The sequence below is a fragment of the Epinephelus lanceolatus genome, chromosome 21 (assembly GCF_041903045.1).
Source record: "Epinephelus lanceolatus isolate andai-2023 chromosome 21, ASM4190304v1, whole genome shotgun sequence".
Lineage (NCBI taxonomy): Eukaryota > Metazoa > Chordata > Actinopteri > Perciformes > Serranidae > Epinephelus > Epinephelus lanceolatus.
Window position 1 is genome coordinate 23,717,208 of NC_135754.1, and position 18,416 is coordinate 23,735,623.

The 18,416-nt window shown below is 41.7% G+C and overlaps 1 protein-coding gene across 2 annotated transcripts in view; it reads left to right on the forward strand.

Annotated features, from left to right (window-relative positions):
• Positions 1 to 18,416, forward strand: part of adkb (adenosine kinase b) — a 142,355-nt gene that overhangs the window by 10,895 nt on the left and 113,044 nt on the right. For both annotated transcript variants that reach the window (XM_078163212.1, XM_078163213.1), the window contains exon 4: positions 10,989 to 11,067. In XM_078163212.1, the coding sequence (XP_078019338.1) occupies positions 10,989 to 11,067 (79 nt within the window). The remainder of the gene's footprint in view (positions 1 to 10,988; positions 11,068 to 18,416) is intronic.

The window sequence follows — 18,416 nt, forward strand, 5'->3', positions numbered from 1 at the left end:
CCATTTCTCTCTCAGTAGTAAATGTCTTTGCTCAGTATTAAATTGCTGTGAAAGGGGGTTTGTTCCTTTCATGTCCAGCAGGGGGCAACAGGAGCCTGCTGTTTGTACCCCAAGGAGTCTCCATAGGAAACAACATGTCAACATAATGAAAACACGCCTCTTTCTGCAGGAGATTATAATGTGGGCAAATAGACATTTTATTTGCAGGATAACTAGGCATTACAGGTTATTTAGAACACACAGCATTGCATAATATACCATTCACCCAAACCCTCTTGGGCTTGTTAACCATATCATATTAGAGCTAATGATTATTAGTGTGTCAAATGAGTGAGTCATTGTTACAGTGAGTGTATTGTCACCTCCGAGAGAGAGGGGAATAAAAAAAAAGATCAGCTGGCTCCTGAATATTAGTCGCGTTCAAACATTTGTTTTATGACTCCCTCTGTCCGATGATAATTAATTGTTTACTTTCTCATCTCTGGATGATGGCGTGACTCTTTTCAGAGGTTGTTTGCTCACAGCAATTAAGTTCATCAGTGCTCATCCTCCCTCCTCCTCCTCTTCTCCACCTCCTCCCCCCATCTCCCTCTTTTTCTCTCTTTCTCTGTGCTAAATGCAGATTAGCAGCGTCACAATCGCATCCAGAATGAGAGTAAACTCCTCATTATGCCGTGTGACCCTCTGCTGCATGAATAATTCAGGGCTGCAGCGTTAGTGGCTGGCTGTTATTAGCATTCCGGATGGCGAGGGGGGGGGGAGAGAGAAAGATGGGAGAGAGGGAGAGGGAGAGAGAGAGAGAGAGAGAGAGAGGGTGGGAGGCTCATATCACTGACAGGGCTGACTCAGGGGGATCAGCGCTGGATTGAGACACACATCACACACACATCATCACACGACATAGGAGATCAGTGGAGGTGCCTCTCCACTCACACACCCCGCTGTCTGTGTACATCTTACACACCCCTGCTGCTGCCGTGCAGCTCAATCTGCTTACTGGGAGGAAAACAACAAAGGCCTCTCTCACTGAGTACATGCTAAACACTCTGGCTCCTGGGTGTGTGTGTGTGATAGATTCTGCTCTGTAAACACACTTGACTCTACCCCTGGTTTTTTTTTTGTTTTGTTTTTTTTTTTGTTTTTTTTTAAAAATATAACGAAGCGAATTGTGAGTGCTAGAAACCCCCGGCGGAGCTATCCTGGTGTGTCAGGAGGACAAACACTCCTCCTTGTGTGTGTGTGTGTGTTTGTGCTCACATGCAAGCATGCGTGCAGAAGCTGCATGTGCTTGCCATGGTGCCACTTCACTGGATGCACTCATGCTTGACTGAGTGTGTAGACACATTACAACCCCACCACCCCCCACCCCACTTTTTACTTCCCAGCTCCCGTGTCTGTTGCTGAGGCTGAGTGCTGTACTACAGTACTTAAACTCACCTCCGCCGGCCCGCTGGGGGGTCAGAACATCCGGCTCCCCCTGCCACTGAGGGCAAAGGTCGCGGGCCTGCATCCATCAGCCGACCTCTGAGCCAAAGAGAGTGAGCAGAGATTAATGGCACTCAACTGGTAATTGAGACATCAGAAACATGTTCACCCGCCAGCCGTGCTGCTCTTGATGTTTTATTGATATGCATGAATCCAACGATTTGGGGCACTTGCATAAATCCGACATGCTCACCAGAGCCGTACTCAACTGTGAGAAATGTGGATCTAGACCTTTTGAATTATAAAACAAGGAAACTTTTCAAATAATCAAAATAAAGCACACCTTGTTCTGTTCTTTTTTTTTTTTTCTTTATCACTGAAATAGGTTAACAGTCTGCGATGCAGGGTGATTGCACTGCATTTAAAGCATACATGCTGCATCATGAGAGATGGCTGATGCAATCATAATTAAGGCTCGTCCTCTGGAGCTGCAAATGCCTGCTTCTTGTTGACGGCGGCTGCCAGCAGGTGGTGCCAGAAGGAAACATCACAAGTCAAAGGGAGTGTAACAAACATAATCCACATCTCTGTGCATGTGGGCGCCCCCCCCCCCCCACCCCCCCCCCACCCACCTACCCACCCTCCTCCTCTCCCTCCAACTCCCTCTTTTTTAAAGAGCGTTTTATAATTAAAATGTGGGCGTCTCAGCCAGTACATACAGCATGTTCAGTTCAGAAAAGCATGCTCAGGGCTATTTTTAGTCATCTTTGATCCCCAGCAGCCACACAGGAAAAGCCAATGATGGCAGCAGCTCGTACACACGGAGGCTAGTTAGTGTACTATCTGGTGCTGATCATTTCTCTACACCTAGCCTGTGCGGGGGTAGAGATGGGAGGCCTGACTGATGAACAGCAACACTCCCCGTGTGTTTAAAGTTCACACTGGGCCATATGGTCCCCGCAGTAGGGGGTGTTGGTGGAATTATTCACACGGAGCGCTCTGAATCACTGAGATCCTGGTATCAACCTCCAAGATAAGGGGAATGTCTCAAAGGCTTTGTGCTCCGGCTTCAAATCTCAATCCTCAAGAGAACACCAGAAGCCCCATTCTTGCTTACACGCTCCGTCTTCCCACTCTCTCCCTCAATGTGTCCCTCTCTTTCTCTCTGTCTCTTTCATGTCCACACACTCACACTCCCTCTCCCACATCCACACAGTACAGTGTGACAAACAACGCCACCCTCTGCAGCGCGAAGCCAAAAACCTGTGACATTTTAGAGGAAATAATATGAACTCATCCTCCATGACCAGATTTTGCCCCCGCCGCCTAATCCTTGAGTGCAGCCTAATTAAGTACAAACAGCAGTTCTCGGTTAATGCCAACAAATGGGCTGCTGCCGCTGCTGCTGCTGGATCGGCCGATTATTAAAGGGATGCACATTTGTTGTTTCTGCATTCTAATGCAATTACTCACCCATTATGACCATGTAATTGTGCAGTCATTAATTGTGCATCCAGTCTATAATGCAAAAAGGCTCATTGCGTTTTTTTCAATGCACCGAGGGACTTGAGGCAGGTTTTTCTCAGCCGAACAGGGATTTACCCAAATGGATTGAGATACCTGAACGATGGTGATATCGTAATGCTTTTGTGCAAATCAACATTCATCCTTTCGCGTAGTGTATTAGAAGATGTCAGAGGACGGGAACAAGGCCTCGCTCGCTGTTTGAATCATGACTCATTTGTGTTCAGTACTTTTATGCGCCTCATTCTTCGCCATCTATTCCCATCCTGCCCTAATGTTCCACTGATAAGAATGTCCTATTCATTCTGAGTTCTCCACCAGTTGCTACAGAGAGAGAGAGAGAGAGAGAGAGAGAGAGAGAGAGAGAGAGAGAGAGAGAGGGAAAGAGAGACAGACTCTACAGGCATTGAATGAAAAGCACATCCATTTCTGAGGGGGAGCGCGAGCACGGTAGAAGATAATTATTGATTTGAAATAAGAAAAGATAAGGCTCAACCTTGAGCAGCCCGGCGATAGCGCGCAGAACAGAATAATTAATGGGCCTGTCTTGTTTCGGGACAAGCTTTCACACTGAGACGAGCGTATTGATTTTAAACAGATAAACTGCGTAACCCTTTGTGAAGGGTTTGACAAACAATTTAATTGGGGGGAAAAACAACAATATTCCTCACCCTTTCCATCTCCCTTTCATCACGTCCCCGAGCTGTTTTTCCTCCGCCTGACCTATGGAAACAATTACTGTGCATCAGGCCTTGTACTGCCTCCAGACTACCAAGGAAGGCATGGTGTAGGATGCACACGCTGATTGGGGAATCTAATCAATGGTGGAACCTGTCTCCACTCCAGATGCCAGTGTTGAAACTGGGATTACCAAAGCCTTTTAGCTGCACGGCCCCCTCTCTGCTTCTGTCAGAGAGAGAGAAAGATGGATCTGCCTGTTTAAATGTACCTGCCTGCTATGGCTGAAGCAGAGATAATTTACTGTTCCTGTACAGCCCTCCTCCTTCCTAATCCCCAAGGAGAGCAGCAAAGGAGCCCCAGTCCTCTCACTTCTTCCCTTGCCCTCCCCTGATTAGTGATAGGGGCTGTTTGATCATGTTTCCCTGCCTGTCCATGTGATTTGTAAGCTGTTTAAACGTGAACGAGGCAATTAAATAAGGACGAACGCAGGAGAGTGGGTGCCGCGGTGATCATTAGCGATGAATTACCCCGGTGTGCACTCAAACACTCGGGAGGACTTTCAGGCGGACCACTCCCGAGGATCCAGATCCAATCTAGCCATTGATTAACAGAGACTTGTTCTTCCTGTGAAATCACTCGACGGGGATTTTAGGGCACTCATCCGGTCTTATCGAGATAGGCTAACATCAAAGGCGAATGAAGAGGGATTGGGTAAATGGGCTCGCCTTGCCCTCCATGTAAGAGACTTAGAGGAGCAAATCTTGAATTATTGCCTCATGTAAATAATCTACTCGGCTCGCTTTTTTTGGGGAGGTGAGAGAGGAACTCATGAGTCACTCGGGGCAGAGAACACTCATGGTACTTTGGAAGCTCTCATATTTCCCTTGATGAGAAACAACAGTGGGGGCTCCATCTCCAGGAATGTAAACAACACGATGTTCCTGACTTGTGTGATCTGCCCCAACAATTTGAATGTGTTAAGCCGGGGAGATGTAGAGGTATTAGTTTTTGAGGAGGACTCTTGTATCCTCTGAATACAAATATTGCATTCAGTGGCCTAATTCCCCTAATTTGATTTAAGCTGAATAAATAAGTGCTTCTATTAGTCTCAAATTGGAAGGTATGAAATTGAAAAATAGCACAGCGCCTTTAGTTAAGAGTGGTATTTAACCAGAGTGTCAGGGGCAGTCTCTTGTAAAGCATGTGTTATATAACACAGGCTGTCTGTACATTAGTGGAATGCAAGGCATAGTTGGAATTGCTCCTCCATTGAACAACACTAGCAGGTTTTAAAAGCAGAGGTTACTGGCTGAGGACATTTTGTTCAAAACAATTTCTTTTTCTCTGCTCCCTCCCATCACCGAGTGAGCTCAGACTGCAGTAGATGGAAAGGGATTTTCTCTTCCTAAATGGCCAAGGGGGCCGTTTACGGTGTCACTACTATGGGATCACATGATGTTTGAGGGTGTAAAGGTCTCGAGGCAGCTGCTCCTTTTCGGATGGGATTTTCGAGGCGTCCAAGAGCAGGGCCCCATGCTGTCTGCACTGAAAGGTGGAGCAAATACTTCTAGGAAGGAAAAAAAAAAAAGCTGAAATCCTCAGAAGCTGTGTGTCTATTTGAAATGGGTTCTGGAGTCCCTCGGCTGCCTTCATGTTATAAACACCCACAGTGCTCAAATTCTTCCTTTGTCAAGGAGTCATAACAGGTGTCTCAGGAAGGGTTTTTTTTTCCCGGTTAGCATATTTTCCACTTGCATGGAAAGTTTTTTTTTTCTTTATTAGGAACATTCTGCCCTGGGTAGACCCCTTGCCTTGAGACATGATATGCAGACTTTCTTTGAAGCGGTAAAGGTTACTTTCACACTCGCTCAAAATTCAGCCATGCCTAGTTAAACCAGGTTGTGCTGAAGTATTGAACACCTCTGGCTGACATATGTTGGTAAGCCATGATGCACTTTGCATACATATTACTCCTGTCTGCAGTGAGCACATACAAAACATGTAACATATTTTTTGGGTTCAGCTTCAGTTTGCACCCCGAAAACGTGCAACCTTTGACCTCTCCTAGAAATGTTGTTTTAATCCTAAAAAGGGAAAGTATTAGCATGCTGTAGCAGAGCCTTTATGTAACCAGCACCCCTTGGGATCACACTCAAACAACCCCTTCTTATGCAGTTAATTTAAGGTGGAATTACACATAACACCGGTGGGAATGGTATGGCGCACCTTGAACTATTTACCATATCATTGGATTTTTTCTCTCTCATGTAAATACACTTACAAATTGACAGTCTTCAATTTACAGCTGAGGGAAAAAAAGCAAAGGACCTCCTTATGTGGCGTATCATCTTGACTGCAGTTAGGTCAATTTCCTTAGCAGGGTGGACACGTTTATATAGCCAGCCCCCTGGGAGGCTGTTTGTGTGAACGATGTGGAGAATACGCATTATTCATGTTCTCCGCTCCCCAGATAAAGACTGTATCTCGCAGCGTAGCCCAGCTTTGCATCACGTTACGCCTAAGCATTGGAGCTATTGATGTTTGAAATGGCAGTATGATGGGAAAATACAAAAATGATAGAACCGCCTTCAGTATTTCACTGGAAACCCAAGGGTGTTCCTGTGGTTTATGTTTGAAAACTCAGCGATTGTTTACTCCCCACTCCCCAATGTCATGTCTGTTTTCTTGACTCATTGTGTTTAGTCTGTCGCAGTCATCTCTAAACTCTGCTGTATGGTTCATACATCAAACATTTAATCAGATGTGGTCTCGCTCTAAACAAGCGATGTGGCTACGAGGATTTTGTACACAAGGAAATTGTAAGACTTGTTTTTCTAATTGCTCTGAAAGCATCACCTAAGCAATACAAAATGGCTGCCTGTCTGGAAAGATGAATAGTGAAAGATAGATAGTTTCTTTTATTTTCATGCATCCCTTTGAGGAAGCAGTTCAAGTTCCCTCAGAAACAACTTTCACTGCTCATCTTGCTTTAATACTGTATGGCTAACTACAACCATGTGTGGACAGTGTTCCTTCTTTTGCTTTTATCAAGTTGGCATTTAGACCCTAACTGCCTCTTTTCAACTCCAGCAACATTTGTGGTCAACAATCTCATTTAACAAAATCCAGCACTTGCTCGCAGCTTTTTTTTCCTTTGTCTTTTTCTTTTAAAGCGATTGATATAAACAGCTTGCACCTGGAATGTCACAAGTGAAGAATGCCAAAAAAATGTATGCCACTTTCAAGTTTATTAGATTGCAGAGATGACATGCTGTTGTCTGCTCAACAGATGAGACAGAGAGGGAGAAAAAAGAAACAAACATTTTGATGACTTAACCCAGTGATTCCCAACAAGGAGTACTTGTACCCTAGGGGGGTTTTCTCTAGTTGCCAGGGGATACGTGTAAAGATTGTAGAGTAGCTTAATGAATTTTGAAACCTAGGAATTATGTTTTGATTAGAAAATTATATATCCACATAGAGTAACTTTAATTGTAACACCTGAGCACTATGTTTAGTGATTGCGAGTGTGGGCAATTAGTCGGCAAGCAAGCAGAGAGGTCTTAACCGGTTGATAAAAGTAATGGATGTTAAAATATTCAGCTAAAATAATATATGTTTGGGGTGGGGGCACCATCTTCTGTTACCTGTGCCTGCTACAGTTGTCAACCAACAATATGTGGACAAACTTACCATGATAAACTAAATATATCCATATGACTTGGTATCAGAAGACTGTATGCACTACCTTTACTATGCCTGGATATTATAAATAACTTTATTTTGGGACTGGGGGCATGCAATTCGCTTGAAACCATATGTTACAAATCCCTGGAAGCTCACGAATAGTTTAGCAGTGGCTGGATGCAAGATTTTTCAGTTCACATGCCGGCACACTGCAAAGGTAAGGTAGCACTCCTTGTTTTGGCCCAATTAGCCTACTAAACCAAACAAAATACAAAAGGTAAGCAGCAGGTAACCTTCACATTCCCAATAGGTAAATGGTGAGAATAGTTACTTAAATGTAATAGATAACTGGTTAGAACTGTTAGCTAAAAGTAATGAATAAATGGTTGCATTATATAGCTAGAAGTTATGAATAAACTTTTAAAATCAGCTAAAGGTAGGCTAATGGATAAATGGTTGAAAAGGGTAAGGGTTATTAATAAACTGTTAAAATTAGCTAAATGAATAAGCAGCTAAAAAAAAGCTATCTTAAAATGATGAATAAACTATTAAAATGAGCTAAATGCATCAGGTAATTGTTATAATAGTTATCTTAAAGTAACGAATAAACTTAAAATCAGCTAAAAGTAATGGATAAGCAGTTGAGATAGTCAGCTAAAAGTAAGAATACCTGGTTAAAACTGTTAGCTAAAAGTAATGAATAAACTGTTAAAATTAGCTAAAAGTAGGCTAATGGTGGGGCATCGGTGGCTTAGTGGTAGAGCAGGCGCCCCATGTACAAGGCTGTTGCCGCAGCGGCCCAGGTTTGACTCCAGCCTGTGGCCCTTTGCTGCATATCTCTCCCTTTCTCTCTCTCCCCCTTTCACACTTCACTATCCTATCAATTAAAGGCAAAAATGCCCATAAAAAGTATCTTAAAAAAAATAAAATAAAATAAAAGTAGGCTAATGGATACATGGTTTTAATTGTTAGGTAAGGCTTATATAAACTGTTAAAATTAGCTAGAATTAGGCTAATGGATAAAGGGTTTTAATATTTAGGTAACGTTAAGGCTTATATAAACTGTTAAAGTTAGCTAAAAGTAGGCTAATGGATACATGGTTTTAATAGTTAGGTAAGGCTTATATAAACTGTTAAAGTTAGCTAAAAGTAGGCTAATAGATACATGGTTTCCATAGTTAGGTGAGGCATATAATAAACTGTTATAAACTAGCTAAAATTAGGCTAATGGATACATGGTTTTCATAGTTAGGCAAGGCTTATATAAACTGTTAAAATTAGCTAGAATTAGGCTAATGGATAAAGGGTTTTAATATTTAGGTAACGTTAAGGCTTATATAAACTGTTAAAGTTAGTTAAAAGTAGGCTAATGGATACATGGTTTTAATAGTTAGGTAAGGCTTATATAAACTGTTAAAGTTAGCTAAAAGTAGGCTAATGGATACATGGTTTTAATAGTTAGGTAAGGCTTATATAAACTGTTAAAGTTAGCTAAAAGTAGGCTAATGGATACATGGTTTCCATAGTTAGGTGAGGCATATAATAAACTGTTATAAACTAGCTAAAATTAGGCTAATGGATACATGGTTTTCATAGTTAGGTAAGGCTTATAATAAACTGTTTAAATTAGCTAAAAGTAGGCTAATGGATACATGGTTTTCATAGTTAGGTAAGGCTTATACTAAACAGTTTAAATTAGCTCAAAGTAGGCTAATGGATACATGGTTTTCATAGTTAGGTAAGGCTTATAATAAACTGTTTAAATTAGCTCAAAGTAGGCTAATGGATACATGGTTTTCATAGTGAGGTAAGGCTTATACTAAACAGTTTAAATTAGCCCCAAGTAGGCTAATGGATACATGGTTTTCATCGTGAGGTAAGGCTTATACTAAACAGTTTAAATTAGCTCAAAGTAGGCTAATGGATACATGGTTTTCATCGTGAGGTAAGGCTTATACTAAACAGTTTAAATTAGCTCAAAGTAGGCTAATGGATACATGGTTTTAATAGTTAGGTAAGGCTTATTAATAAACTGTTAAAATTAGCTAAAGTAGGCTAATGGATATATGGTTTTAATAGTTAGGTAAGGCTTATTAATAAACTGTTAAAATTAGCTAAAAGTAGGCTAATGGATATATGGTTTTTTTGAATAAATGGTTGAATGTGTTTGCTAAAGTCCCAACCGCAGTTTGACAGGGGAGATGACTAGAGCTTCCAAAGCGTACATTTCGACTTAATTTAGACTTCTCACACTCACTGTGGTCGATATGAAATGATGATTATGTTATCACAAGTTGTTAAATATATTAACTTTTGTTGAAGAAATGCTTCAGAATGGGCACTTTTAACATCAATGCCAGGCACTGACCGTTTGACGGTACTTTCAGACTGCAGCTGCAAGTTTTCGAGTTGTTTTTGGTTTGTCTCTTTAATCAAATTTATGAGACTATTATACAGCAAGTTTACAAACTTAAACTGCAGCTGCAAGTTTTCAAGTTGTTTTTGGTTTGTCTCTTTAATCAACTTTATGAGACTATTATACAGCTTAAGTTTTAAGTTTACAAACTTAAACTGCGACTTCAAGTTTGTCAAAACAGACGCTGTTTTGCAACTCAGATTTTATACATAATTGGTAACGCTTCATTTAAAATAAATAATAGTAACAGCAGTAAATAATTTAAGGTGGAGTTACACATAACAGTGGTGGGAATGGTATGGTGCAGCTTGAACTATTTACCATGTCACTGGATTTTTTTTGTCTCATGTAAATACACATACACATTGACAGTCTTCAATTTGCAGTTGAGAAGGAAAAAAAAGACAAGGACCTCGTCATGTGGCGTATCATCTTGACTGCAGGTCACTGTCCTTAGCAGGGTGGACACATTTATACTGTATAGCCAGCCCCCTGGGAGGCTGTTTGTGTGAACGATGTGGAGAATACACATTATTCATGACCTCCACTTCCCAGATAAAGACTCTTCCTCGCAGCGTAGCCCAGCCTAGCATCATGTTATACCTAAAGATCAAAGCTATTGATGTTTAAAATGACAGTATATGATAGAATTGCCTTCAGTATTTCACTGAGTTGAATAAATGGTTGACATTTTTAGCTAAAAATGATGACTAAATTGTTAAAATCAGCTAAAAGTACTGGATAACTTATGTTAGCTAAAAGTAAAAGTTAGAAAAGTAGCTTCTGAGAAAGGACATTAGCAGATTGTGATGCTAACATAAGTATTTCAGCATGCTACGTCAGCAGTATTCCAATGGAGACTCACAGGAATTTGCTTATTCTGTCCTGTGTTAGCTGGAAATATGCCATGTTGATTTAGTAATAAAAAGGTTGATCCTCAGAGTCATTAGGATCCGCTCTCTGGAGACCACAAATGTCTGTGTTCATTATCTATGTTCACAGCTGCTCTTCAACTGTACCTGTGTCACCTCTCCTAATGGATTTTGTATTGACTAATTTGTGGTGCTTATGAAATGCAATTTCTCCTCACTCCTCCTACACATGTTGTAATGTGGCAAGTGTTGATAAACCTGTGGTCTGCCCATGTTACAGCTGGTTGTATCTGGTGTTTACACTGAGCCTCTATCAGCAGGTCTGGTCTAATTCACTCTGTGGTTAATGCTTTCATAACAACTCTTGTTCTTATTTATTTTAGGTTTGAAGAAATCGTCAAGAGGAACAAAGTTGAGTACCACGCTGGCGGTTCGACCCAGAACTCTGTGAAAATTGCTCAGGTTAGTCTTCTCTGGCCCTCTGCTGTGTGCCTGAGTGTGTTTTGAATATACAGTGATATGCTTGTAACCTGAGGTCTGTCAGCCTGGGAATACAGAGCATAGCTGCACAGCATGTTGACATATTACAGTTCTAGGTGTTGTGAATTCATCAGACCTGCCATGGAAAGAGAAAGGCGGGGAGGATTCATAATATTTGCAGTGTTATCTAGTTGGCCTAATTTCCTGAGACATATCAAACATCAATTAGAGAGAATTACAAGTAGATGCAATTAACGTGTCACAACAAATTATATCAAACAAATGCTGATCTTCTCTCTGGCTGTTCGACAGATTTGAGCATCTAAAAGAAATCGGTGATTGTCCAAATCTAAAATGGCAATCTGAACTTGAGAAGATTATTCACTGAATCTCTCTCTTCTCTTTTTTTTTTAAGTGACTGCAGTGAGTCTGTGAATTTGACATGCAGTGATTAGCCGCTGATAAGGCTTTGGTCTGCTCACAATAAACAAAGAAAAAGCACCCAGCTGAAAAATAATTCTCTTCCAAGGAGAAATGAGTGCAGAAGCTAATTGAGAGGCTGATGTTTGTGAAAGCGCCATCTCTTTCTTGTGTGTGGAGTGTTTCTTTTTTTTTGTTGTTGTTTGTACGTGTCAGTACAGTGTGTAGAGTTCGTATTTGTTCACATGTGCTTGTGTGCGTGCGTTTTTTTTAATGTGTGTTTTTGTGTGTATTTGGCACAAGATAGATACAGAGAGAGGGAAAAGAAAGCAGGCAGGCCCTCAGGCTGCCACCATCTCCGTGCATCCTTTAAAAAGAGACGCAGAGCTGTGCACCTCCATACAAACACTCTTTAATTATCAAGATCAGAAGCGTTTACATAAACCTCAGTCACTCACAGGCATTAGCTGCCAACTTGATTTTATTCTTTGGGCAACAACTCCCCATTTTTTTTTATTTTTTTTTTAATCGTGTGCTAGATGCAGTTGGATTTTAAAAACTGGTGGGCTCACTTTTTCCACTTACAACCTTGAAAATTGTAATTACAGAATTTTCAGCAGAGATTATTTCCTCGTTTCTTGTCATTACACCAGCTAAAGCCACAGACTTAGCTTGGTCTGCCTCAGTTAAGACATAGACCTTGACAAAGGATTTTTCATGTGTTATTTAAGAAGACACTGAAGGAAGTGCCCTAAGGTGCGTATCCACTCCTTTGTGAAATCAGATGGAGAGGGAGATTTTTATTGCAGGCCCTCGCTGGAGAAAGAGCCGTCATGGCCTCTGTGCCCCGTGAGAAGCGTTCAGTCAACTAAATTGGTCTTATAATGGCATGGCAGACCCCAGTCAAATGTTATTCTACTCTGTTTATTTGGATATTTACCCTCTTCAGAGAGAAGATGTAGAGCTGATTCTGAAATGCTCATGATAACAAGAGTGTTTTCGTCCCACACCCAGAAGTCTCAGAAACAGTTTCTGTCAATATATACCTTGAAGCGCTGACTTTTCCACATTCCACTTTCAGGTGATGGTGTTCTTTTATGAAAAATGTATAATGCATAACCGGCTCCCAGATTATCACATTGTAGCACTTGCAATATGTGAAACTTCAAACCCTGCTGTATTGTGGAAGCTGAACCTTCAAACACGAATGATATGCACTGCAGCACTGAATCCACATCAAAGGGCCCAGTGACTAAATGAGATGCTCGATCCAGGGCAGGTTTGCTCAGGAGCACCACCGCTGCTGGAGGAGAGAGAGGAGTGTTCAGAGGCTTTGCACAGGAATCGCTGCACACGCTGGGAAAACCCAGGGTGTGGGAGGATCAATGCCTTTGCCAGTAGAACTCGTACTTTCCTCCAAAACCTAACCGCTTCATCGGAGGCTGTAATAGGTTAAATACTGCCGCTTCATCTGAGTTAAGATTTCTGCACTATCAAGGAAAACCTAAACCTTGGCTTTAAGAAGATGCAGAATCGATGGTAATTGGATTTAGTCAAATGAACATTGACCAAACTGAAGCTTAGATGGATAAGTATTGTTTCCCTTTAACTACCGTCTCTGCCCCACTCTTTGATCGAAATCAGCTGTTGCAGTGTTTGCTAGCCGTCGATTGGATGCACTCAGTGCTATCTTTAGCTCTGGGACATTACTTTTTTCCATGCATTACGCCTCTAATTATCAATATTCAAAGCACACATCATGACAAACTCAAAAGTCCCAAGGTGGACGTATCGACACATTTGTACTTCCTTATCTGCGCCCCAGTGCTCCTAAATAAGCCTTAGATTTTGTTTGGATTGAGTCAGTGAAGTTGCAAGCTTGTATGCAGAGCTGTCTGGCTCTGATTCTTAAGAAGAAGAAAAAAACGCAACGATAGAAGTGGGTTGGAGCTTGTTGCCTTTGCCCAGGCTCTAACAAACACCATGCCCTGAAGGGGCATCCGACATAAAGGCTCACCTACTGGATGTTGCAGGGCTGTAAGGTAACAAAAACCAGCCCGGCGTTGCTCACTCACATACAGCCTCACACATCAAAGGGCTTCTCCTTAGATAGGGCACGGCGGGAAACAACAGTCATATTTTTTTTTCAGTCATTTACAAAGTTGAAGGGGAGGGAGAAAAAAAATTGTGGCCTTTCTGAGCATGTGATCCAGAATTTGGTACCGCCGCCGAGCACGCATGGTGTTTATCACAGGTGACAGAGTCGGTGGGGCGAGTCGGTTGACTGGAGGGCTGTATCAAGAAGCACAGTCAATTCATTTAGACAGAACATCAAAGTCCTCCAACAGCTCCTTAGGGCCAAGAGATTGAAGTCTGAGCAGAGACAGGCTCATAGGGAGTTATTGCTGCTGCCAGGGAAGTAGATCCTACTCAGAGTGCCTCGTGCAAACCGTGCATTCTCATTATGGTCGTCACAAATCAACAACATTGACACATTTTATTTCTTTGCACTGTAAGCAGGCTTCATACCCATTCACCGACGGGACAAATTGCTACGTCTAAGTGCCCGAACTGTGAACGTGTCACACAGAGTTATGATTAAGTATGTCCCCTTTTTCTTTATTTAGGTTATGTTCTTTGTTTGCAGTCTGTATCATCAATTCACTGTGATGTCTTAATTATTGTTTAGAAAGTAAAGGCTTTTGAAAAATCTGCTGTCTCTGTTTTGGTTATGATGCCTGTTTAACATTTCCTCAGACTTGGTCAATCGTGGAAGGGGTGAATGGGGCCCAGGCTTGGATGTTGGCTCTGAGCTCTTAATTGGAAACGCATGTGCACCACACTGTTGGAAGTTGTATTTAAAAAACAGAACAATCCCACAGCACTACTTGACTTTGAAAAAAAAGGTCCTCACCAGCTCCTATTTTGTAGGGGAATACTTAAACTGGGTTTGATGTCTCATTGAAGGCATTGACTTATTTCTTGGGGTGAAAATATTCCATGACCTAATGTTTGGCTTTTACAGCTCGTTTTGTTAAATAAATAAAGAACAGCAACTTGCCTCCATTTGAATGGGCTAAATGAAGAAATGCCTACGTCTGGTTCCACTTAGAGAAAGGAGGACAGTTAAGGAGAAAGAGTGGAGCTTTTGTGTTCAAACTATGTGGCTGAACTTTCAGGAGGATGTGCTTATGCGCTTAAAGAGGACATTCACAATTTTACTGTTGCTCTCTGTTTTTACTTACATTCTTCTCACATTTTGTGATTAGCGTTAAGACGAATATTCTTTGTCTGTGAAGAGACATTTGAGGGCTTTCGAGCCATTCGATGGCGGTTCGTTCTTTAGCGTCTGGGATAAGAGCTGTGGCTTTTTGGTTTTTGATCACACTGAGTGAGCTTGTAGTTGCATAGATGTCGGCGCAGCTGTGCCAAAATGAGCACACTAATGACCGATTAAAACCTGAACCCTGGTGGGCCTTTGAGTTTCACACCGCAGAAATCAACCCTCTCAACTATGTGCCTGTTGTTAAAGCAAAAGCCTCTTGTTTGTTTTAAGACAGGTTAATTGCAGAACCACTGTTAGCGCCCTCTCTGAGCCGTTTTATGGCGCCGGGGTCTTGCCGTTTCCTTCCCATTATGAAGCAGTGGAAGGTCACAGTCTGTTAAGCTTCTTGTGAGAGATGCATAGAACCAAATGGATTTTTTTCTCCTCCTTTTTCATTCCCATCTCAAATCATTCTAGACATTCCAGGTGTGCAAGTGTGCACTTGAGGGGGGCTGCCATTGTTTTTCCTCGGCGCAAGCAGCGGAAGCAAAGAACGCCTCATTCGCTTTGATGAGCGATGTTTTCATGCGTGGGCTTCAATGTCACCCGCCATGAGGCAGCTGTGAAGTCGCAGCTCACGTCTGTGGTGCCATTTACTCAATGATGAAGTGGGGAGATCTCTGTTGGTTCCACATCCACCTCCCCTTTACACACACGTGTACGTGCACACACCGTCTGAGCGTGTGTTCCTCCCACCTCAACTGTATTGTGACTGTATGTCACAGCTAATACCAGCATGCATTAAATCTCAAGCTCTGTGATCACAGTGATAAAGGTTGACTGGGCGATTATGCAAGGCTTTGTCATCAGAGGGATTTGTTAACAGCTGATGGCCCCGCCGTGTGGCGCCTGCTTTCTTCTGTTTCCTCGAATTTGACTTTCACACGAAAAATAATTTGTTTGATTTAATTTTCCTCTCAGATGCACAAGATTTGTGTTGCCCCGGCGAGAAATGGCACAGATTGCCGTATAGGTGACATATTATCGTCCCTGTTGAAGTTAATTTGCCATCAAATTTGTGACTTAATTTAAGCTGCCAAAGGGAAGACGTGGGGAGTAGATTGTAACTCATAAGTATGCATTGGAAAGAGTGTTGATTAACATTGAGGGCTCGAGAGACAGACTCACTCAATGTGTATCATCTGGCCTCAGAGGCTGGCAGTGGAATTGAATGTGATATCTTGCATAACGTGTCCTTGCTTTAAGTCCTTGGTTCCAGGCTCAGGAAGAAAGGCAGCACCATTGGCTTGCTTGCTTTTTGCTTGGCTGTTGTACAGTTGCCCGGGCTCGAGGCAAGCTCTGAGTGAAATCTAAAAGGACTTGTGAAGCAGACAGTAGTCTACATATCTGGCAGCATTCTCATGTCAAATTACCGAATGATATTTTGCACAGGACACTTGGTACGCCTGCCACGTCGCTGTATTCTGCAGTTAAAAGCAGACACTTGTATGTTTTGGTGCACAGGCGATGAAAAAAAAAATGCGCTCACATGACTGTGGAATGGTCTGAGAGCCTTTCAGACTGTAAACAATGGTTCATTAAACGGACTGTTGGTTGGAATCGTCTGTTGACACAGGTCAAGTAAGTGATGAATGAAAGGATGATTGTGCATTTTACACAACTGTTCTACATTTTCATATGATTATTGAACGATGCCCCTCTCTCATATTTCCCCGCAGAATGTCTGTGGCAGTAGCATTTATTTGGCACATTCTCAGCATGCTCCCACTCTTGCGGTTGAAGTGTTGCATAGCAACTGAGAAAAACAGCTTTAAATATTTTGGTTAAAAAGGTTTTAAGAAAATAAAGAACAGCCTGCAATTACTGTTCATTTCTCCCGAGTTCATAAGTTTAAGGAGCTGTTGTATTGTGCCAAGTAATAAATGAAATACCAAATTAGGCTTTGTGTTTGCTTGGAAAAACTGAGAAGCGGTATGTCGAGAATATTGCGTCCCCTTGTGCCAATTCAGTTATTCATCTATAGCTATTTTGTTTATCGAATAAATGCTGGCAGCTGTCTGCACCTTCACTAATTCACAACTGTTTTGAAACAAAGCTCGCGGTAGTTTTCAGAGTGCAGCTTGGCTCAGTTTTCAAGCCAAGCGAGTATATCTGTGACAGGATGGAAAATGTGTAGGTGAGTGCAAATTTGAAGTGATGTGCCTCAGGAAAACGGATGGGGATGGATCGACGGGGATGGGGGCGCATGTGGAGAGAGAGAAGGCTGGATGACGCACAGCAGGTGACAGACAGACACTAATAGTAATGGCTCTTATCAGTGCTTCGCTCGCTCCCTCTTTTCACATGGGCTCTGACATCCTCCTCCTACTCCACCCCCTCCATCTAGCAGGGGGTGCTGGGAGCTCGCTGGGTTGTGCAGCCCGCTCAGACGGAAAGAGCCTGCCAAACACCGGTCCCCTCACATATAAATTGCATCATTAACATCGCCTAGATTATTCCAAGCTCTCCCACCGGGTTTATGGCAGCACCGGCTCAACTTAACTATTTGACTCACTGAAGACATTCAGGTTTCCTGAGTGAGCTGTGCTCAGATCTGTGGTGAAATGCGCCAGTTCTATTCTCTCTTAAGGTTTTAAACAAATCCTGAGGAAATCTGTCTGCTTTTTTTTCTCCTCAGAGAGGCTTATTATATAGTCTAATGTGCTTTATTTTCTATCTTCAGTTGTCAGAACCTGATTTGTGTGTTGTCATGCACACTAAAGGAAGACTGGTTACTATTAGGGCTGGGTGATATGGTAGGAGTCAGTGCTGGGAGACATGCCTGAAATCAATTTCACAATATTGATAACAATATTATTATACTATCTTAATATAAATCACACTATAACATCTACTGTTTAAATATAACAAATTAAATCAGTTTTTAATGTACCATATAGCTGTGATCCACTGCTATATATTATGCCAGACAAGTCTCTTCACATGTGTAATACAAAAACTTTGATAACCAGTTTTGTTCATTTTTTTTATTACAATTTATGTTCTGTATTATAGCACTGTGTAAACAAACAAACAAACAAATGATAACACAATTTCACCTACTGATATATTTTCATTGAAAGCCTATAAATATTAAAAGTGAAATCTGACCCTAGTTTCATTTCATAATATGAATAGGAATATTTTCCTGATCTTGATGTATATATTATGATACAAAATCACTCATAAAGTAATAAGGGGAGTCATTGATTAATCATGAAAAGGAAATTAAAGTAATCTATCAAGCATAAATGTCAAACAGTCTTTCCAGCTGCTAAATGTAGGATTTTGTGGCATCTAGTTGTGAGGTTGCAGATTGCAACTGAATACCCCCCTGCTTACACCTGTGCTTCGTTTCTTAAAATGATTGCTGTCATTGTATGGTGTTGCTAAAGTTAGACCCTGAACCAATGGCACTTTCCATTGTAAAATATTGCTACATTGCTGAAGTTTTGCTAATGGCTAATGTTACACTATTTACAAGATCAAATCTTCTTTGCCGCTCTAAAACAGTATTGAAAGTTGCTGCACAGCACACCTTGGTATGTAGGCTGCAATTTCAGAGCAGTAAAGAAGAATTAATTCC